This window comes from Patella vulgata, chromosome 3, assembly GCF_932274485.2.
Source record: "Patella vulgata chromosome 3, xgPatVulg1.2, whole genome shotgun sequence".
In the NCBI taxonomy this organism is placed as follows: Eukaryota; Metazoa; Mollusca; class Gastropoda; family Patellidae; genus Patella; species Patella vulgata.
The window spans coordinates 62012742-62036043 of NC_065881.2; the positions used below are offsets into that span (position 1 = coordinate 62012742).

Below are 23302 nucleotides of genomic sequence, written 5' to 3' on the forward strand. Positions count from 1 at the left end.
TAGAAAGGTATCATACACACTATTTCGTTTCATGGTTATTTACATTGTCGAAATATGCATTTGATCTTTATAAAAGAGCCCGGATGGTGATCATAGCAACAGAACAAGCAATATGGCTGAGTCGGAGACGTTGAGCGTCGACACGAGTAATGATACTGGTGAAGATCCTTTATTAGAGCTTTCCGATGAAAAATTATTTCAATTAGTTAATGATACAATGTAAGTACAACAATTTGAAAAACGTAATTACCATATCCTGTGATTAGGCCTAGTGTGCTTTTTTTTTTTATTGATTTGAATCGACTTACTTCAGAACATCGGATCAATGTAAAAATGTTGTGGAATCAGAATGTGCATTGGCAATGATGACGAATATGAATTTTGTCTACTCTAGTATTTAGTAACCTATAACCAGTCTATGATTTTGTTACCAAAGTAATCAAATGTCAAAATATAAATATTTTTCCCTCCAGTACTAAAACTCAAAAATACAAATTTTAATGAGAGTATGATGAGACGTGTTTTTTTTTAAAAATTTAAAGTAGGCTACCGGTAGTGTCGGCAGGACTAGCTAAATCTGCATGATCTCTATTTTATTCTTCGGTTTGAACATGAAATTATATTTATATAGAATTTAATATTAATAATATTGTAGCTACGCCTAATATTCAATATTGTTAAAAATATATTCTATATAGTATAATTTCAAATATAATAATAACGCAGTGTATAGGGCCTACTATACTTCCGTTTGACATGCGCAGTTGTCTGATTCCTGGACTTAGCAGTTTTCGCTTTGGCAATGATGCCGGCTCTGGGCTATTTTACCATCTAACATTAACCTATAAGTATAACCTAAACCAAAACCACCAGACAATTCTATTCATCCTTTGTCTAACATTGCTTCTTTCTCTGTTTCTTATTAAAGGAAGCAAATAGCCATACTTAATTTCTGATGGTAGAAACTGGAGAATTATTTTTAAAAGAAAATAAGATAATAAATGTAAATTGTGGAAAAGCATTTAGAATATTCTATTTTGGTCGAGGACGCATTTCTGCGGATTTTGGTTTTGAATTTAAGTACTTAGACTGTCAGTGGTTTATGTTTTTCCCGTAAAATTGTGCTTCTGCACCGAACTTGAAAGACGAGTTGTTTTTAATGTTCCAAAATGGTGGAATATATCAGGAATCGACAACTGCGCATGTCAATGGAAGTACGGCTAAATAGTAAATAAAGTAAAGAACCGTCGGACGTCAAAATATACACTTCGTAATAACAATTAATATGTATATTCAGACTATTCAATCATCAATGCCTATTGAATTGTCATTGATGTTTAAGTTATCTTACACAGTGAAAATCTAAAATTTAGACACAATTTACCTTTTTAAAATTATGCCCGTCTACATTAGCTAGGTAGTAGGTTGAAACAGAAACACAGAACATTTAAATTAACTCTGTTCCATTTTGCTCCCTAGACCGCAAAATGGTTCCTCTACTGATTACTAGCAAACTGGTTTCAAGATTGCAAAAAAATTTGGGTGCTTTGCTCCCTCGTACTGGACACGCTTGGGGGATGGGGGCTTATACTTTATACATTTCCCCATCCAGTTTACTCGTAACCTTTCAGCCTGCTACTGTCCTAACATGTCCTGAATATACATGATGTTACATCTGTAACCCCTTTTCATCAATCTTATTATTTTTCAGAGAAGACAATGAAATTCTTACGGCCGAGACCCATATGTTTGAAAAATATCTCAAAAGAGTCGAACCTAAAGGAGAAAGTGCTAATCTTTCGCAATCCTTACATCCTGCTGGGGGATTGGCTCCTTCAACCTCTACTCAAGAATTACGTGGTATGGGCAGAAAAAGATCAAAATCTCGTAGCAGCAACATTGACCGCTCACTGAAACTTACAGCTGAACAAAAATGTGATATTTCACAGAGAGAGATCGAGGAGTTAAGAGAAGATAAGGAAAGAGTTCGTGAAGATTCAGAAAGGGTTTTAGATAATTTTAAGGTATTAATTAAATTGCTTAAACTTTCGTGCTAGTAGTTCAATCTTTAATGTTATAAAAAAAAAAACCCACTATTTTAATTCCTTGATTTCAATCTTATAAACTGACTTTATGACTACAAATGTTTTAACTGCTTCAATGACATTTCATTCAGGCTATAATGGAAGAAGCTGATTTAAGGTTAGCTGAAATGAAGAAAGAATATTATGAGTTTGAGCGAGATATAGTGAAAGGAGCCGTAAATACTAGAACTAATAGAGTAGTTTCAGAAAAGGTTATTCGTTATTTTGAAGATAAACTAAGATCAAGGGTAAGTCAATTTTTAAAAGTATTTTTTTGTGGAAGTGACACCAAACAGATATGACAAGTATGCTATCTCGTACCTTACAATATGACTGACAATTATAAGGTTGTGTTTGATAACAAAGAATTTGTATTCTAATACATATAGATTCAGATTAATCATTACTTAAATTTCAGGATACACTTATTGAAAAATTAAGATTAAAGAATTCTACATTAAAAGTACAGAAAAAGAAGTTACATCTGCAACTCAAACAGGTATGATAATTAAGTTTTTTGAAAGCATATTTCACAATGAAGTGTATTCTGTTAAACTATACTCCTCGCAGTGTTTCGTTTGATTAGAACTAACCCCACTCAAACACTGCCATACTCGGCGCAAATTTCTGTCCCAAATTATTACAGGTTAACATTCCGATCAACAACCAGTACATAACGACGCAATAAAATTAATCGGGATTAGTCACAGCTCTAGTCTAAATATGTTACTGTAAAGTAAAGTGTCTGGTGAAAAACACGGCTACATTACGTTAGAACGCACAAAATGCATTATGCTCAATTATGGGCCTGCTTGATTTGTCTGCCGATAGGTGAGCCGGTTTCTACTACGGCGTATGCCGGTCAGGTTACCGTATCGAAGCAAATCAAGTGACCCGGCTGATAAACAATATGGCGTCGGATAATGTTATAATATTATGACATGACATGTTTTAATTAAAAACAGTATTCTTGAAAGTATGACTTGAAAGTTCCCACAAAATAAGCAGAAAATTATTATAAATAATATTACTGAGAAAAAATAAATGACATATGAACTTCTGGTTTTATGAAGCTCAAATTCAACTTCAAAACATTTGGTTTAATTTTAACGCTTTAGTATTAGTGTTTTATGGCATTCCTAAATAACGTGAATTTTTTCTTCGTTGACATGTTCGCCATCTTGCGCCGGTGTTCGTCGCTGCCGCCAAAGCGGCGCATTCGGCATACACCGCAGCCAAACTTTTGTCGATTTCCGGTGAAATCAAGTGACCTCGCGCAAAAACTGCCGAACTGTGGTCAGCCGTTATGCGCCGGTATTGACAAATCAAGCAGGGCCTATAACTAGTACGTAACATAATATTGCAGAGAAACTAATTGTGTAATAAACGAGGCTATCCCAAATGCATGTAGCTACAATGTAAACATTTGAAATCTTTTTATCATCTCTTGGACCACACAGCAGGTCATAGAGAATGGCTGTCATGTTACATATTGTGTTTCTTCACAAAAATAAATGGATAAATATTATCAAATATTTATAGGTAGGCAGCAATAATAATTGGTACATGTTTATAGAATTTATATCGGATGAGTCAAAGAATTTTCGTTACAATAGCGAGTTTCAGCCACGGCCAAATTTACCTCTATGAGTATCAATGTTTGTTCCTTTATGCATCCACGGGTAAACTTTTTCTTGAAATCAGCACTAACAAACACTAGCATTTTTTTTAAAGAGGTCATCCCAGTTAAGTCATGAAAATTCCTAGTATTTTACTCAGGAGAGATTTGATTGGACGATTAGAATGGACACACTCTGTCAAAGACTCTAGTCTTCAGTCTCAATTCAGAGGGATTTTTCAGGCCATTCCTTCAGGAATATGATGCTAAAGAAAGATAAGCAATTTAATTTGTTGATGCTTTGGAACATGATAACTGTGCTTCTAATATCATTTTTCTAGAGAAGCAAAAAAAAAATTTTGATTTTAAGTCTGCAAAGCATTATAGGAAATTGGTTAATAAACCTTTTCATATAGTTGAACAAAAAAATGAAGGAAAGTTCATTTGACTTCATAGTTCTTGAAATTGGGATTTTTCTTATACCGTACAAAAACTGAGAAAATGTCATGGCTAAAATAAGCTACTACATCACCTCTCGATTGTTTGCTGTTTTTGTCATAATGGGTAAATGGTAATTAGTTTAATAGAGGTCTTTGTACTGTAATATAATATTCATTTCAATGTAGAAAGAAGAAATGGGAGAAGTACTGCATGAAGTAGATTTTAATCAGCTAAAGATTGAAAACCAGCAATATCTAGAGAAAATAGATGAAAGAAACCAGGATTTACTGAGATTAAAAATGATGGCCGGTAACACAACTCAAGTCCGTAATGCATATCAGGTAGATAACATTGTCTTGAAATAATTAATAACTATGTGTAATGAAACTTACCACATAAACTTTTTAATCACCTTTTGAAATAAGGTATGACTGTTGCCTAGACATTATTTAAAAATGCAACATGGTTGTTAGTGCCATCAGTATTTATGTTTTGGTACTATGATATTATAGTTGTAAAAATCTGGTAGAGTACCTTTACCTATTCTGGAATACCTGATATATACTGTACTGCCTTGAAAAAGGCTGAGCATCTTAAAGGCACAATTGATACAAAATATACCCTCAAATGTGAAGAAGTCTAAAGTATTGATTGATTATTACGTTTTTTTCATTTCAGAAAAAATTACACACTTTAGAAAAAGAATCCGAAAGATTAAAGTCTGAGATCAGTTCAAGAATTGATTTGTTATCAAGAATTGATATAGAAACTACAGTTGTTGAACAGGTGAATTGTATATTATCTAGAAATTTAGTTGTAGAACAATTGAACTGTTGATATAATCTAGACGTTTAGTTGTAGAACAAGTGAACTGTTCATATTATCTAGACATTTAGTAGTAGAACAAATGAATTGTTTATATTACCTAGACATTTGTTAATCTGAAATATGTTTTCCCAATGTAACAATATAATTATATCCCTCCAAATTAGATGGTTCATGATATCAGAGCATTTATAATACTCCTGTTCCTTCAGATTTTTAATGGACAGTCAGAAACAATCGTTTCTTTGACTGCCCCAGATATGTGAAAGGCCTTCCGTTTTGTAGGACCATATATACTAGTTCTTTAGGACTACACGGCTATTCAATAGATGTTTGCCCATCAAATTTCTTCTATGGTTGTTTTATCCTTTTGAGTGATTTTCTCACTTTGTATTTATTTCCTTTATAATTTATTTTTGTTGATTTAGTTTTGAATTAACCAACCACATGCTATTTATTTACAGGAAAGAGTGAAAGCTGAGAAGATCAACAAGAATTTACGTCAACAATTAACTGATTACAAGGTACCAGCAGTTATGGAATATGTTACAGAAAAGGCTGATCTGTATGATCTTCAGAAAAAGGTCAAAAGTTGGGAGCGAAAAGTCGAAATTGCAGATGTGAGTTTCAACAATTTTTGTATATTACTTCCAGAGTGTTAAGGCCCTTGTTTCAGTTTGTAGTACTTTGTGAACGAAAATTATAATCTGATCTGTATGAAATTGTCTTGTAAATGCCCCATTACCTACAAAAGATTAAATATGCAACAACCCTTGTTGACCGCTCGGACAATTTAGCTGCTGTTTGCGTATGTTTTGTTGCCTGGAAACCTATCTTTAATACTAGTTTTTGAAAGATGAATGTTGAACTTTCCAGGTTAAATTCCAAAAATTAAAGAATGTAATATTTCTGCCACTGTGTTAAAATATTGAGATGTGTTTGTGGTGAAAGGGCATACTCTAAACTATAATCTTGTGTTTCGTTATGAAAGAATATACCACACTTGAGTTTATCATCTCGGGGATAAGATTTTGTCTTGGTTCAACGGACTACTTTAAATAAAATTTGCAATCTGTCTTTTTGGGGTACTTTAAAAGTATATTTCCTAAACAGTTGCCAAAAACTTACCTTTCAAGATACTTTAATGAGTTTTTCTGAGAAACTAAAAAATTTAACAGTCACCATATTTTCATTAGATAGAAATAACTATTGAGTGTCAAAACAGATGACTTATTTATGCCCAAGGGAACATCTCTGTAAGGCTGACTTTTCTAACTGTATTCATTGGTAAATAACAATATATGTGTCAAATGTAATTAGATAATCAACTGTGGACTAATGCTAATGTAATTAGATAATCAACTGTGGTCTAATGTAATAAAATAATCTAACATGTTCTAATGTAATAAGATAGTCTACTGTGTTCTAATGTAATAAGATAGTCTACTGTGGTGTAATGTAATAAAATAATCTAACATGTTCTAATGTAATAAGATAGTCTACTGTGTTCTAATGTAATAAGATAGTCTAATGTAATAAACTAATCTAACATGTTCTAATGTAATAAGATAGTCTACTGTGTTCTAATGTAATTAGATAGTCTACTGTGTTCTAATGTAATACGATAGTCTACTGTGTTCTAATTGATAAAATAATTAATGTCTTCATTGCAGATGGCGTTGAAAACGCATCGTAAAACGTGGAAACAGTTGGAGATTGGAAGTCAGATGGCTAATCAGTGGCGTATGGTGGAACCATTGTAATTAAAGTGACAACTTCTACAACTTGTCTGTAGTTGCTTCTTGTTATTATGGATTTATTGATGTGATAAAGCAAGATTTAAATACAGATCCTCTGCATTGTTATTTTTGACAACCACTTTAAAACTTATTCTAAATACAGATATATGTTGTGGTGTATCACTAGGTCTGTAAAGTATAAGGCTGTGAGGGCTGTTTTAAAATATTTTTGTATATATATACACCGTATGTATAAAGCTGTACACATCAACAATAACACTGCATGTATAATTTACATTTGTAGATATGAGTTTTTACTAACCTTCTATTGTGTTATTTGGGTGATTCTCTCAAAATTTTCACTTTGTTTTATATGAATCTGTTTTATATGAATCTGTGATATTACAAGAACTGTAGAAATGCTTTTAAAGAGATATACACATGTGGTTCAATCAGATTACAATGTTAGGCTGTAATCTGAAAGCCCACTTCTCAGTCAACTGAAAATATCACTGGGCCCTTACATCATCAGTGACAAGGGGGCATTTAAGCCATTCATTGTCACTCACACAAATGCAATTTGTGGGTATAGTATTGTAGATAGACTTATTTGTCACAAATATGTACAACATAATAAATTTTATAATCAAGATGTATATGTTTAATTTAACACTATTAATTATACTAGTTGATATTGTACAGTATTTATGTGTTATATTTATTATATCATACCGAGATACAAGTATTAATTATGAGGTATAATAAAATATGATTTCAGTTAGTTCAACTCAACCAGAAATGTATTTTGTTTTTATCACTGATTAAAGTTTAAATTGGCACATCAGAATAAGATTTCAGCATTAATAGCAATGAATTAGAAAATGATCCCCTGTGCATGGGTGTGACTTTTAACAGCCGATGACTGCCGACAAGCTATTTAACACACCCACCACAAACTGAGAACAACCTTCATTAAAAATTAATAACATAATAAATAAAGAATAAAATATAAAACCATTCATTGTACCAAATAAATAGAAGGTACAGTGCAGTACAGGTAAACAGGTAGCACGATTTACCTTACAGGTAAAGCTTAAGGAGACTTGGGGTTATATCTAGTTAACTAAGATAATCAAATCAGCAGATTATCACCCATTACCGATAATAATCCAATGTCCGGCACTATTTATTCCGTGCAATAACCAATGACAGATTATGTCAAATAACATGGAACTAAATTCACACAATTCCAGCATTCCATTGACATACAAATCATATTTTTTCTTGAGCACTTAATGTAACCCAAATTGCGTTTTTGCAAACTGGTAGTTATTCTAGTGTTGTGTATTATTGTTAATGTATTAAATATATCATATTCTTATCAAGATTGTTATTATTTTTGGTGGTCGTCGGCAGTGACAAATTTGATTTGATCTAACAGGTGATGTGTGATAAATTAAGATGTAAAGGTTTACAAATCGGTATTTTATAAATTTTATTATCATATCTTTTTAATTATGTCACTTAAAGCACTATATAATTGTGTGATGTTCAAATAATAAAAGATGTGTTTAAACTATTGATTCTGAATCCTGTTCATCACCAATAAAAAAGTTTTTGGGGTCAATTGGCAGTGTTATAGTTTCATCTATAAAAGGCACTTCATCAGCATCAGAATTATGTCCAGAATCATTTTCTTCATTAATAGTAATACCAGAACGCACAAACGCTGTTGTAGAACTTGTATGGCCACCAGTATTTGCAGCTGAGGCCTTTGCCTGGTCATAAGAAATAATACCAAACTTCTTGAGTAAAGCGATTCCAGGCATCCACATTATAGAAAATAATACTAGAACAGCACACATTACTCCAGCATACCATGGATACAATTTGGGTTCCAGCTCAGCCTTTAAATAAAATAAATGTTGTACAATATTTGAGTGATTAAAACAATTTCTATATAGACATTGATATAAACCCAGCCTTTTAACATGCCCTATAACAATTGAATACATTTATAAAGCATACATTGTTCACCACATAACCTATTCATTCATGAAAACTTATCCATTAAAAAGAAGTTGATCCGAACCGCCATTTACAACATCTAGAACTGAAACCGTCAGACTGATATTTCTGGTATTCTGATGACAACAAATCCATTAATTATATTGGTATACTGATTCAATAGCAAGCGCAGGAGGACTGCACCATACAATTACGCAAGACAAACTAGCGGACAGGCTAGAATATACATCAACAATAAACTTACGTATATATCAAATCTAATTAGTGACTAGCTATAGTCTTTCTTTACTATAATAATAAGGTTACTGACACAGATAACGATCCACACATGGATATATGTGAAAGTATACTTACATTTATTTTATTATAGGCGAAATATACTATTGGTTTACTGAATTTACTAAATAAAGTTGCTATTAATAAACACGCCATAAGTAAAGGAGAAATCACCCTCCATACTATTCTCCAGTAAAAGTTTGGTCGGAACCCTATCATCATTTCTACGTCATGTGCAAACCTGTTAAATTATAAATGGATAAACAAGGTAGTTTTTCTAGTGTAAAATGATTTTTTTCTATTATTATTATTATTACCTGCCGTGGCCTGTATAAAGTTTAGGCGAGGGGTGGGGGCTGCACGGCAGTTCGCCATTATGTCTGATGGTGAACCTACGATTCTCGTACGGATCAGTAGTCATCTCGTCAAAGATTATTAATGCGTTAATTGCTACGCTAGGATATGTAATTAATACCCTCATGTCAACTCAATTATTATGAATTTGCGGAATAGTTGTTTGCTGGTCTAATTTGCAGACAATGCACAATGCAATATTTTCAACCAATCACGACCCAATTTTCATAAATATTTTAAGTTGGATCCGTCTTTCAAAACTACAGTTGTCCGCGATTATCAGAAACCTTTGAAAGGGAAGACTGTTGTACGAGGGTTAACCTTGGAGATCTATACAAGCTTTGTCGGAATATGAAATGAAATGGCGTTAATAAACGTCCTTGGCTATATACTGAAGAAGAACATACGCCATCCGAACGACTATACGTTGTCACTTGCCAGGCCCTCCTACACAACGGAGAAGGGGGGACCCACCGTGGGAAATCCCAGTGAACTTGTATCTGGGCAGGGTTAGACCTATTTGATAAGGCCAACTTCAAAGGTCACGAGATGTAAACGGGGCTAGCACTAATCCCAACCCTAACCCAGTCCTAACCTACAATCTCGCGAGCCAATAATCACGTGCCCTAACCCCTTATTTACATCTCAGCGACCTTGACGAAATAGTTGGCCTTAAAATAGATCTAGCCACCTATGCAGGGGCGTATTGTTGGTGGGGGTGGGGGTGCACGGAACTGTGGGTAAAGCACTAGAAACATCAACGCTGATTGATTAATCAATGTCTGACGTCATAGGGTCAATTATTCCTGCGGTGCTCGGCTGGTGGCTGCGTCACTCGTATTAAGGGACAGTGCATCTGTCAGTCTCATTTTTGCTAGACACCCCAAAGAAAATCGATATGTACGCCCCATTATCTATGCCTAGCGGGGTTTAGTGGTCAAATGGTCTAACGTGTCCGCTTTGGGCCAACTGGTTTAGTTTCGATTTCCTGCTTGTGTGTGGCAAGGAGTAGGGTCCCCTCTTTAAATTCGTGGGTTTTCTCCGGGTCTTCCCACTGCTAAAGACCCCCACGCGCAAGCGATTTATTAAAATCAAATTGTGTTAGTACAACCCCATTTCTCCCCCACCCCTCTCTGTATCTTAACCTATACTTACTTGTCTAAACCATAAACATAAGTGATACCAATTGTTTCAGCTAAAGCAATTAGGATAAGCGGAAAGGATCCAGCAAATGCATCGAATAGCGCCACCCAATAGGCCCCAGATCCTAACACAAATAGAATTCCCACAAAACAACTTAATCCACATAAAACAGCTGAAAATAAAGGAATATTATACAATAAGACACGCTAAAAGTCGCATACGAAGTGCAGATCATCCTAAAATTTAAAGTTTTCACAAAACTCAAGTTACGTTACAGAATGGTTGCAAACTTTGGATTGTCCCAGTGATCGCTGGACCACTAAGGTGGAAACAGAATACTCGGTGTGGTTTACTTGTGCATTTTTATGCTACATAAAGACATAAAGAAGAAATTCGACAAGCTTCCCATCAATGAATTTTGTAACAGCCGCACCTAACACAAACATTAGTAGCGGCATGTGTCAACAATTAATATGAGAGATGGACACGCCAAAATTTAAATATAAAATGTAACTGAACCTGATACGAGCCACCTTCTTTTCATCCATGGAAACAACTGGAGATCATATAGTGATGTAGCAACACCCTCTATTGTACCAAACTCACTCCCTAAACCAAGAGATAGTAACATTAGGAAGAACACAAACGACCAGAACGGCGCAGATGGTCCAAATTCATTTATTGCTTGTGTAAAGATGATGAACGCTAAACCGGTTCCCTCGGCGCCCTGAAATTTAAATTATCTAAATGAAACAATTGGTGATCTTTGATCTGTTTAATATTACCTCCACTTTCCACGTTTTAGTTAAAAAATGTCCACCTCCCTTCCCGAGTACCATCACTTCAGGCAATATATTTATCCAAAAAATTTCAATCCGAATCCTTGGACAGCTCTTCTTTTGGCTATCATTGAGCTAGACATGGTTCCACTACTGATGTCATCCGTCTTGCTCCAGCCACAGTAGTGGATTGTCGTTCTAAGGAATTACTTTGAGCAGGTTTTGTCATGATTTGATAACAAAAAAGTTGCTGGCCTATAACTCTCTTAATTTCCAATTAAACCGACCCCAAACTACTGTACTGCGCATATAACTTAACATATCATAAACCAATTCCCATTGAAATAACGGTCAAACCTTACGCATAATAATATAATTATTTAATCCAACTTCTACGCGAAATTTCTGTCCATTTTCAAAACGGAAGCTCAACCAGAATACGCACGAATACCTCGATAATACATAAAAACTGTTCGGTAAGATAAGATTTCAGTGTTCCACTCTTCACTATTTTTAAGATAACTACTTATTTCCATGCATACTGTGGTGATATGTGTTGAAAATTTTGCAATTTAACCTATTTTTACAGGACGCGGGTATAATAATGCAGCTAACCTTCCGCATGCTTTTGTCAGACGATCTTTAACTATTAGACACACTTTCCTTGCCAAGCGTCTCTAGGAACCAGGGAAGTGTTCTAAACAATCTAGACCAAGGAACTTATCTAGTTTTCAAACTTAGCGAGCAGGACTCAAAGGATTATTTGGATGTGCTAATGACCAACAGGACCAAATGATGGTGGACTGGAAAGACCAGTAGACTGAGAACAAGGATATACTTACCTTATCAAGATCATCTTGAAGATTACAATGTCTAAAAACTTTTCCAGTAGAATTACTTATAGAAGATAAATTATTAGAGAATTGTTCTAAATACACGTTGTGAGATAATGTGGTTTTATTATAAGATGTATAAACATCTAATAATACATCTATATTACTGAAAAGAAATATACAGCAAACATAAAATGGACTTCTGGTCTGCTTGACTCACGTATCAACAAAAACCCTGAAATTATTTCTGCTTATTTTTATTTTAATATTAGTCGTCTGATGCTTGCCATTCTATTCATAATATTACATTTGAGTAGATACGATTTTGATATGGTATAACATTATTGTTACATTTTGGAAGACAGTGTTAATATGGAGTTGGTTACATTGTTAATATGGGCTTACATTAAGATTGATATAATTATTGAAGTTACATTAATATGCTTTACATATTTTCGTAGAAAAAAAACGTCGATATGGGGCTACATTAATGTAACATGTTGGCAGAACTTTACCGAAGAATAACGCGGAATTAATATAGATGTATCTTAAAAATGAAAATCAGGACATACTTACTGATCTAAACAGTTTTCAAACATCAAAGTTGCCTTAAATCCAAGAATAGCAAAGATGACAGCACAGGCATAAATGGCGGTAAACCAATTACACAAAGAAACCAATATGGCGTCTCTTTGAAAATTGTTGTTGGACGGATTATAACTTGAAAAGGCAATCAAACCACCAAATGCCAGACCAAAAGAATAGAAGATTTGTGTAGCAGCATCTAACCAGCATTGTGGATCATATAATTTTTCTAACTAAAATAAAGTACGGAAAAAAATCTTTAACTAAAATTAAAGTATAATGCCGAAAATGGATTCTGCCCCAATTATCAAAACTCCACATCACTCAAGCTTCGTGTGTCCATTTAAGGCGACCTTCCAAAAACAAATACAGGTAGATTGATCCAGGGGTAGGTGGTAGGAAGGAACACCAGCTTAACAAAACTTGCAACAAAATATTTACTTTAAATTGTAAAGATAAGTGCAGTATCCTTTTAAAAGCCAGGGCCCCGTTTCTCGAAATCTTAACTAAAGATAAAATTCAAATTTTAGTAGATACTTCAATTTTGACTGACTAAGCACTAAAATCAATCTAATATTATCCAATCAAATTACTAAAATTTGGATTTTATCTTAGTTAAAATTTGGTGAAACAGCCCCCAGGACACTCCCACCCCCCAACCCTCAAAGTCAAATCTAGCATGCACATTATTACCCATTCTGTTTTGATCCAACATTCTCGGAGAGTTATGTATTTATGCCTGTGTCTGTCATTTTATTATGTTCATGTAAACGCATTTATAGTGTATTGTTCTATAATATGTATAATAGTAATTTACATTTCTGTATTTTTTTGTATTATAATATTGCCATATTTTTATATTGTGTCAGCGTGTCACCATGAATGACAGATATGGTGGTTAACTGTGACAACGCGCGTATATAAGGAACTCCACCTAACTAACATAATGCTGTTCTTATGTTTTTATGTATTTAGATATCTAGGTCTCATGGCATTAATATGCGTCATTCCATTTCATTATTGTTAGGGACTGTTCTAATGGTATTATTGTACCCGATTATATATTCAGTGCTGTTCAGGGCCGCCGAGAGAATTTGTATGTGCTGGAGCCATGCAAGTTTTAGAGTCCCGTCCCACACGGTTATGTGACTCTGTAGTTGTCCTATATCTTTTTATTCATAAAAGCAACAAATATATACCTTTGGCGTAAACATGTGAACTAAACCATCTGTGGCTCCCTTTAATGTGATTCCTCTGATGAAAAATATGGTTAGTACAATATATGGAAAGGTAGCAGTGAAGTAGACAACCTGAAAATATCAAATATCTTCATTTAAAATAAAACAATACTTTGTAGGCGCTCTGCCAGATGTACACTAGAGTTATAAAACGATTAAAAGTGGTCGATGGTCCAATATTTCAAATAAAACGCGGATTGGAATACAAAACAATGGTGTTGGCTTCGTTATGTTTTTCTGGTATCAGGCAACAGGATAATTAAAATTAGTGTTTAACGTTTAACGTCTAACCAAGTCGTTTTGGGACAGGCATGTTATCGCCTGCTTGAAGTGGGAGAATACTGTTACCCCCAACACTCCCCTACACTTTAAGAGCGTATAAGCAACCAGCATTAAGTATTTAGTATTATCTACCTATAATGTCTCTAAGGAGATTATTATAGAAATATAGATTAGATAATCCAATTAGGTTGATGGTGGTTTAAGTGCTCGTCAACACAACAATTAGGTCATGCATGGACATCGACGTTTCCACATTCTCATTGAATTGAAACTGCCAAGGATTTTTTTAAGTGCACGCAGACGTGTACATACCTGGACCTTGGTTTTTAGTCCCCTCGAACAATTAGACAACAGTTTACCTTTTAGCCCCGCAGGCACTACCCCTGATAATTAATATTCAATTTCTAGCCTAATTTTGCTGTCTGTACAAATCAAGCGTAGGTGAACAACAATATAGTCATTTTTGGGTCAGAAAGTTAAATTTATTATCATAAACAAATTCGTTGGAATAGCCGACTCGGGTAAAGGATTTGGGTAGTTAGAATTGCCAATTGTCAACAAATAATTTAAGATGTTATTGCGAGAAATTTTATCATTGTTATTAAAATAATACCACCCGCATTTTGTTTACGATTTTATGTACCAGTTGAGTACGGCAAACCGTCATATTATCCTATTTTATCCCGAACGTTAGTTTAAGAGAGTTAATTTTCAGAAAAGGAATTTGATATGACCATGGTGTCTTCAGATGACAATGTTTGTATAATTTCCACATTAACAATCCCAACAGAATTTCAACAAATTGGTAATTGCTTCTTGGCGTCACTAGTTCAGTGCAGCACTCGAAAACTGTGCTGATAAATTATAATCGAATTCTTTAATTGTCCAAACAATATAATATAACCTGTCCTTGCTTGAATCTCGAAGTGGTGTATTGGTTTAGAGCCATTAAGTCTCCAGCCCAATCAATATTGTCATTGTGTATGCAAGATTAAGGATAGGTAAATACAGTCACATACATGTATGTTTTAAGTAGTTCGGATGGAACTGAGAACCGATTTCCGTTGCTATGCTGCGTGCACGTAAAATAACCCTTGACAGTTGAAATTCGAAATAAAAGTAGGCTGTAGAAAATTAAAGAATACTTCATGACGTATGTCGTCTTCATTAGGCCGGATGTGCAGAAAAGTATATAGGAAGTTAAACCCACATTTCATTTTATTTACTTATATGTTTCTATATATCTTTTGGTGTAATAAATCTTACGTATTAACACACAATCTCGATATAATGACCCTTAATTAACTACCCGTGTCCACATTTATCGAAAGTAAAAGTATGCACGATTTTCGAACAATAGGTTAATGGGACCGTTGGCATAACTTGACTAAGTTATTGGAGATCATTCTCCTGTGCGTTGGTCATTTACATCTGCTCTTACACCGATGGAATTTTATAAGGGAAGGGGATGAGACAAATACAAACCTTTCCAGAGCTCTTGATACCTCTACATATACACCCAAATACGACCAACCAGGCAAATACCAGACATAGCAACATCTTCCAGTTGATACCACCAATTTCATCAATACCCGGTGAAATCACTAACGCCTTACGGTACCAGAAATATGACGTAGGTCCAGCAATATCGCACTCAGGTACTGGAATCGTGTGATTTGGCGCTATTGTTGTCATGGGACACGTTGCCCATGGTAACGGACTTTGGAAGGAATGGAAAAGGTAGTAAAAACACCACATGATGATAGCATTATAATACAAGGCCACCGTAAATGATGTTACACAACTAGCCACACCGACACCCCCCATTAAAGGGTGAATCCGGTTCCACACGCCCATACTTCCGGTTCGCATCTTCTGCCCAATCGCAAGTTCTAAATATAGCAAGGGCATTCCCTCCACAAATAACATGACGAAGTAAGGAATGAGAAAGGCACCTGTTAAAAGAATAACACAGAAACACATTAATTTAATTATGTTAGTACATGTATTAAACCATGTGCTCAAAAATAGGCCTCGGGCATTTTAAGCCCATAATTATTATGCATTAAACTTATAAAATAAGTATCTCAGACACCTTTTCCCATCTATTCTGACATATCCCTGACTTTACTTTCGACATTATAATACATACACATCTCCGCAACTAATGTCATGCCACTTGTCGACTGTTGACAGCTTTGCCAATAATGGAAAGTAAGGACATAACCTCTAGAAATAATTCTACACCGCGAATGTAACACTGCAATGTGGGAAAAGGAATGCAAGTTTTATACCGTTCAACAACATAAACAGCAGACGCATGTTCGTATGAAAATCCGAAATGTAAATCAAAACCATATTATTGTTCGTTGTATTTTTTAATCTTCGCTTATAGTGAGCCGTTTCTTTAGAATTCTAGTATATACTTCTGAATATATTGGAAATTTGGTCTCCGGGTGCAGCGAAGCCAAAAAAGTGCGGACAAATAGGACAATGCCCTTAGACTAAGTTGTCATAACAAAGTCATATGCATCAATTGTATATAGATATATCTTTTTTCCATATATTTACATAAACATTTAGTTCATATAGTTGATTTAGTGGGACAGTTTATTGTACATTAGCTTTACATAAATTACATGAATTGGGTTAATATATAGATATAACGCTAATGATATATCTTGATTATGTTATATTTGTGACATGACAATTAGAAGAACAAACCAGTTTATATCATTGGTTCAGTAAAGATGTTTTAGCATTTCCAGTTCTTCTTCTGTCCATCTTATAACGAGACAATGCTAAGCTAGTGAATGTCGGGGCTTTTGGTGCAAATGCGCCCTCTAAAGCACGGGACAATAGCCGAGTGTTTTTATAATGTATTTCAGCAATTATTCTTCGGCGTTGAGATGGTTCAAACGGCCCACTTTTTTTTTAGATGGAACCTGGATTCGAGATTTGAGTTGGGTATATACGTCAAAGTGCACCAAATCGGTTGCATACTTATCTGATGGGGTTCAAATGGTAACCGTGTTAGAAGCAGGGTCTATTTTAATGTGCCCCTGGATAAAAATATCCGTGCTTTGAAAATCTGAAATCCGTGCTTTGAAAAAATGCTATGTAGCCTTGTGAATCTGGCAAGATTGTATGGGGAAACTTAGCTATCATTATGATCTTCGACCACTTTCAATTTCTGTTTCAAAAGATTTGTATTGTTAACATATTCCCATCATGTTTCTTTGCACTGTAAAAAATACTGACACGCCGTTATAAATATAAATATGTTAATTCTGTTATATTTTGGTGAAACAGCGTAAGCTTGATATTGTGTTATCGGAAGTTAGATTTTCACGGAACCCCAAAACCCCGGAAATTGTGCTTCACCAATAAAACCTGGCCAGAAGACATCCGATTTCATCGTTTCTGCACATTCCGGCACCACCGAACCTAACAATTATCACATTGTAGGAAACGCACCATATTATGATAAAAAATTTCCTTCCTTCGTTTTTTACACAATTTAATACATGTACATCAATTGAATGAATGAATGGGTGGGATTTAACGTCCTACTTTTCTACATCAATATTGTAGAAACTGTGTATTCTTTTTCTTAGACGTACAATAATTGTAAATTGTCGGAATTTCTGGATAAATTTATAGAAAATCATACTTTTACCCCTGCGTTAGCAAACTGTTTTCCTTTAAATATGAGTCTTGTTTTTGTTTTGTTGTTTTTGTAAACCTTGACCTTTATATATAATATTATTATGAATGAAAAATGAGTTTTAAGTGTAGTCCGTTCTACTAATACAGTTTTATACGGTCTAGTGAAATCAACACGTGTTAGACACATTATGGTGACATAGTCATAATAAATTATAATGGCGTTTCCTTATGTTTTTGTGTTATTTTTTTTTTCGAGATATTTTATTTTCTATAAATGAATAGCAGATTGTGGCAGAAGCAAAATGCTCATGTCAAACCCCTATCTCTGTATTATTTGTTGGTTGGTACAGAAAGGTTTATTTGTTTATTGGGGGCAAAAACACATTCTAAGTGTGCAATTGGGATCTGAATACTAGAAAACTTCACTTTAAAAAAAAAACAATTTGAGGGTGGCGTGAGCCGGCGGGTCGATTAACATGTCACGGATCAAAATACAAGCAAACCCTTTAAATAAACACAGGAAGAGAGCCATGGTAAAATGTGGTAAATCTGATTTACTGACTGGGTACCAGAAAAAATAATAGTAGAAGGGTAGCGGTGACGGGGATAGGTTAGGAAGGTGGCATAACTCCTTGCCACGTACAATCGTAGAAAATAACTCACGAATTGCAAAAATGATCTACAACGGACGCCTTATAGACTGCTTATATATACCCACCCACACCTCTTATTTATTTAATGCTTTCACTAAGTTGTATAAACATAAGTATTGGAGATTAAACCGATTGTCACACTAATTATACGGACTATTATAGTAAATACAATGTTTCGATATCATTTTTAACAAAATGAGCAAAATGTAAACATTGGCTGCATACTTCTACTGACATATGTGGGTTTATTCAGAATATTCGTTCACAAATTGTTTTCATTGTATATGCAAGGACCGGTCTCCACTCGAGTGTTAAAAGTGTAAGTAGTACCGCAGATAAATAACACAATATTTACTGAAAATAATGCGGCGGCAAATGGCCAATTTATGGTTAGTGGAAAATGGCTTCTCTCAGCTCGGTTCCCACAAAATGTACTCTTTTTTGACCCCCCCCCCCTTAGAACGCCCTGCATTTACACTTCAGATCCAATTAGAAGTTGTTTTAGTGTCTTGACACATTTACATAGAATTCATTTATAAATAATTATTTTAGAAGAAAAAAGCCCATTCATGTGTTTAAATCTTACCCCCACCATGCTGCTGTGTCAAATACGGAAATCTCCAAACATTTCCTAATCCAACCGCATATGATATCACCATAAAGAAATACTGCAATTTGGAGTCCCATGCAGCTCTGTCAGGTGGTTGTGGCAAGTCGTGATCAGTAACAACATCGGCTGATGGTAAATTAAGTGGTATGATTAATTCCGTATTGTTTATTCCATCTTTGGAAATTCTTTTACGTTTACCCATTCTATTTCTGTCCTGGACAATTCACAACTTATATACTGATATAATCATCGTATATTTATGACATTGTTGAAGAATTTGGACGAGTCCATTCAAGCCATTAATACAGAACAGTCTCAATTTTCATACAAAAGTGCTCACGTTACATATACTATAGTATAATTTTTGGTGTTGATAATTTAAGATTTTGTGAATGGAACTCAACAAACCGTGTCACAAAAGTTTTAATATCGTAGGCGGGCGGGGAGGCCAATAGACGTCCCGGAATTACGAAAGCACATGACTGACATTACTGAAATACCGCTGGATTCCGTAGACGAATCATTGAAAAATATATCTATTTTCAATGTCGAAATTTGAAAACGTCACAGGGAAGCAAATCTTAACTAGCTTAGTTCTCTTGAAACTATGTCCATCGCCTAGTATTATAAAATGTTTAAAAAAATATTTAAATAATGAGCGACGTATAACTGAGTTCGTATCAGTGCGTATTTACGCAACTTACATGGCTGGCTGAAAATATATATCTAAGCCTGAAAAGGATAGACCAATTGGGTTGAAACAAACTTTTGCCACCACCAAGTAAATAATTGAATGAATCATAGTTTTTTCCCCAAACTCAGATTTCGGGTAAGCAAACTAAGTTATGCAAGTGGTTTTCCTGTTGCCGTATGTAGTGGGCACCCATGGGGTCATAATAATGAAAAGGCCAATTAGTATAATGACGATAAAACTTTTTTTCCGTATAACTTCATAATACATATAAGAATAACTGCATGTGCAAGAGGCGTAAATATACAACAATTAAAATCAATCTGGAGGAAGTATTTAAGCGCGGGATCAGTATAGATCATTTAGACTAAAACCCGATCTGGTGAACTTTACAGCAGTTTAGCTGGTGCTACATTTGCCGACAGAGCCCGATCTGGCATTGGACTATTATATTGCAGCAGTGCGACTAGTTCGGCTATACTTACCGTAATATACGGTGACGTGGGTTGATCTGGTAACGTCATGTACCTTCTAGTTGTTACAACAACATATTAATCAAGCCTGAATCGGAGTAAGGTACCCTGTACCGATTCGGGTAATCTCACAAAGATTTTTAAAAACATGTCCTCCTTTTCAACAAACGTTTTAGCAAATATCAACACATTCAAATAGTCAATTGCAAAGAGTTCGGAATCAGATTTGGCTACTCATGTAAAAGCATAATGGTAAAGCGGCAATGGGAACCTTACACCTACAACGTTAGTCTAAGCCAGCATACAACAACAACTTTAAGTGGTCTTGAACTACGTTTACCATGGACAATGGTCCTGCGACTTATTTGCATATCTGAACATTAGGAAACTCAACTATATTATCATCTAAACCTTGATTATCAATAAAATAAAATACAACTAGAAACACGAACTTTCCAATGAATGACATTCCATTATGGAGTAATGGCGTCTTTAGGCTACTGCAATACGGATGGACAATATTTCTCAGCTTACAAAAATACTAATTACTTAGTTTCGTAATAATAGACACGTGTTATTATTGTCTTCACCAGAATCACCAAAGCAGAAATGGACAAAACCGGCTATAGGGCAGTCATCAAGTACCTGCAACTAAAAGAACTAATCCTAGCACCGATACATGCTAACATGGTCTCCACTTTAGGGGATGGTGTCCCTTTCTTTTCCGCAGTAAAGAAGTGGGCTGCGGAATTTAAGCGTAGCAGAGAGAGCTTTGACGATGCCCCACACCCTGGAAGGCCATCAACAGCAAATATTCAAGAAAACATTACCGCTGAGTGTATGACATGGTGATGACTGATCGACGATTTACCACTCGACATATTGCCAGTGCTGTGAGCACATTATCGCCAACGAGCTGGGAATGACAAAAGTTTCTGCAAGATGGGTGCCAAAACTCTTGACTGTGGGGAACAAACGTGTCAGATTCCTGACGTCCCGTGACGTTCGGATGGTACGAAAACCCGAGGCCCCGTGTACACATTAACGTACAGGTAATAGAACAGTTGAAATTCGATAAGAGTAGGCCGTAGCGCCGCTGTCCGGACAAAATTTCCCTCATAGCACACTGTATGGCGTATGCCCATCTTCACTAGCCCAGTGAGAGCAAAACAGTTTTGAAAATAAATGTGCATTCCGGTCTTTCATAGAGCAGTCTTATATCTAGTAAGTTGTTTGACCTATAAATGATTGTATAAACGTTATGGTAAACAGATTGTTAACATCGTATAATAGACTGATATAGCTTAAAATCGTTGATATTGTGATTATTGCTAACACGCATCAAAAAGTAAGTTGTGCTGATCTTATAAAATGTTCATACCAGAGAAAAAAAAACCAAAACCCCCCCAAAAATTAAAATGCTATTTTTTGATATTAAGAAATAAAAATATGAGAACATTTAAATTGAAATCGCATATCTTGCCTCCAAAGAAAGATATTCCTCGTAACTTCGAAAAAATTTCCATTAATAAATTTATAGGGACTAAACCATTTCATCATGTCAAATAAACTGTTGTGAAATAACATTATAATACAATGCGCATAATTCAGCAGCTAATGCCATTTCATGTCATTTCTCAACTGTTGACAGTTTTGCCTGTGACTGAAAACAAGGACGTTACCCCGAGAAGGAAGTACTGAACTGAGTTGATTTGGTGTGCTATTTCAATTAGTGATGAGGCAACCTTTACATGAGTAAATTATGGTTTCGCAAGAGGAAGTTTACTAAATATCACAAAACTGGATTGATCTATAGACGTACAATTTCGTCATCGCACAAAATAAACCACTACATCAATTCCAAATCCAGTCAAATTGAGACATGCGAGTATATGATTGATGTATATATAAAATGTTCAATTTAATTCTTGAATCCAGTAGTTTTCTCGATCAATGGGGTGAATTGTTCATAGTTCCAGTACACAAGACGGTGGGCATACAGGTCGTGAATAACAATCCTGGAATTGTGCTAGAACCCTGCTTGAGCAAATGCCTTTTATATATATTATATTATCAATAACCGTATATCTAAATATATTGAATCAAATAACATGTTTGACCAAGCTCAAATGTCTCTTTCTTCATGTAATGAAACATAATATTAATGGAAAATATCTGAATTTAATATTTAATATTTAAGACACAGTGAACATTTTAAAATCAAAGCGCCATTTGTAATGAACCAAGAAAACCATATTCCACAAGACAATGTGGAAGTAATTAAAAATGGCTGATCCACAAACGACAAAATAATATTTAAAAAAAAAACGTGTAGAATAAGCAGGAGCAAACGACTTTTATTTAATTTGGGCTGTTCATGTATTTCATCGAACGTAGTTTATTAGAACTTACAATAAAACGTTTAAAAATTGAATCTAAAGAAATCACTTTAAATACAATATTAGATTAATATGTACCTTTAGACCTATATTCGTCTATTTTAAGGTTCCAAAGAATAGAGCTAACGCCCTTTAACCATAGTTGTGGTTTAACGTCTGCTTCTTCAATAGCGATATCGTAGACAATCCTGACACGGGTAGGCTACAAATCAACTCTTTTAAATCAAAGCGGTGCATAGACCACCGGTATTATGTTAGTAGTCTGTAGTAACATAAGATCATTTTTGTTGCATGAAAATTTCCACGGTTCGTGACGAACGCGTTATGCAATGTAACTATTAACGAATTGCCTAATCTGATGAAAAACACCATTTTATTAATTTAACTGACAATAAAAGTGGGAATCGGGCTTGAAAAATCTGGATACAAACCCGAGACATTGTAGTCCTTTTATCACTCCCCTAATTACTAATGCGGTCCCATAATCACTTGATATTGGTGACGGTAATTTATAAGCTTACATAGGGCCGTTCTTTGTTCTAAATTGACTTTAGTAGACGTCAGAGAATTAGTGGGCGGTGC

The 23302-nt window shown here is 34.8% G+C and overlaps 2 protein-coding genes across 2 annotated transcripts; one reads left to right on the forward strand and one right to left on the reverse strand.

Moving 5' to 3' along the window:
- The first annotated feature begins 61 nt into the window (after positions 1–61).
- LOC126815075 (coiled-coil domain-containing protein 113) lies at positions 62–7191 on the forward strand. The gene is made up of 8 exons (XM_050540609.2): positions 62–219; positions 1712–2024; positions 2177–2332; positions 2503–2583; positions 4329–4484; positions 4822–4929; positions 5433–5588; positions 6642–7191. The coding sequence occupies exons 1-8, from the start codon at positions 113–115 to the stop codon at positions 6729–6731; spliced, it is 1167 nt and encodes a 388-aa protein (XP_050396566.1). The 5' UTR covers positions 62–112; the 3' UTR covers positions 6732–7191.
- A 708-nt stretch (positions 7192–7899) lies between these two features.
- On the reverse strand, positions 7900–19453 carry LOC126815074 (sodium- and chloride-dependent transporter XTRP3). The gene is made up of 9 exons (XM_050540607.2): positions 19134–19453; positions 15711–16180; positions 13905–14015; positions 12697–12938; positions 12130–12286; positions 11028–11235; positions 10521–10680; positions 9090–9252; positions 7900–8614 (listed from the first exon to the last, which is right to left on the reverse strand). Exons 1-9 carry the CDS (start codon positions 19357–19359, stop codon positions 8279–8281), a joined length of 2073 nt encoding a protein of 690 aa, XP_050396564.1. The 5' UTR covers positions 19360–19453; the 3' UTR covers positions 7900–8278.
- Positions 19454–23302: the final 3849 nt, after the last annotated feature.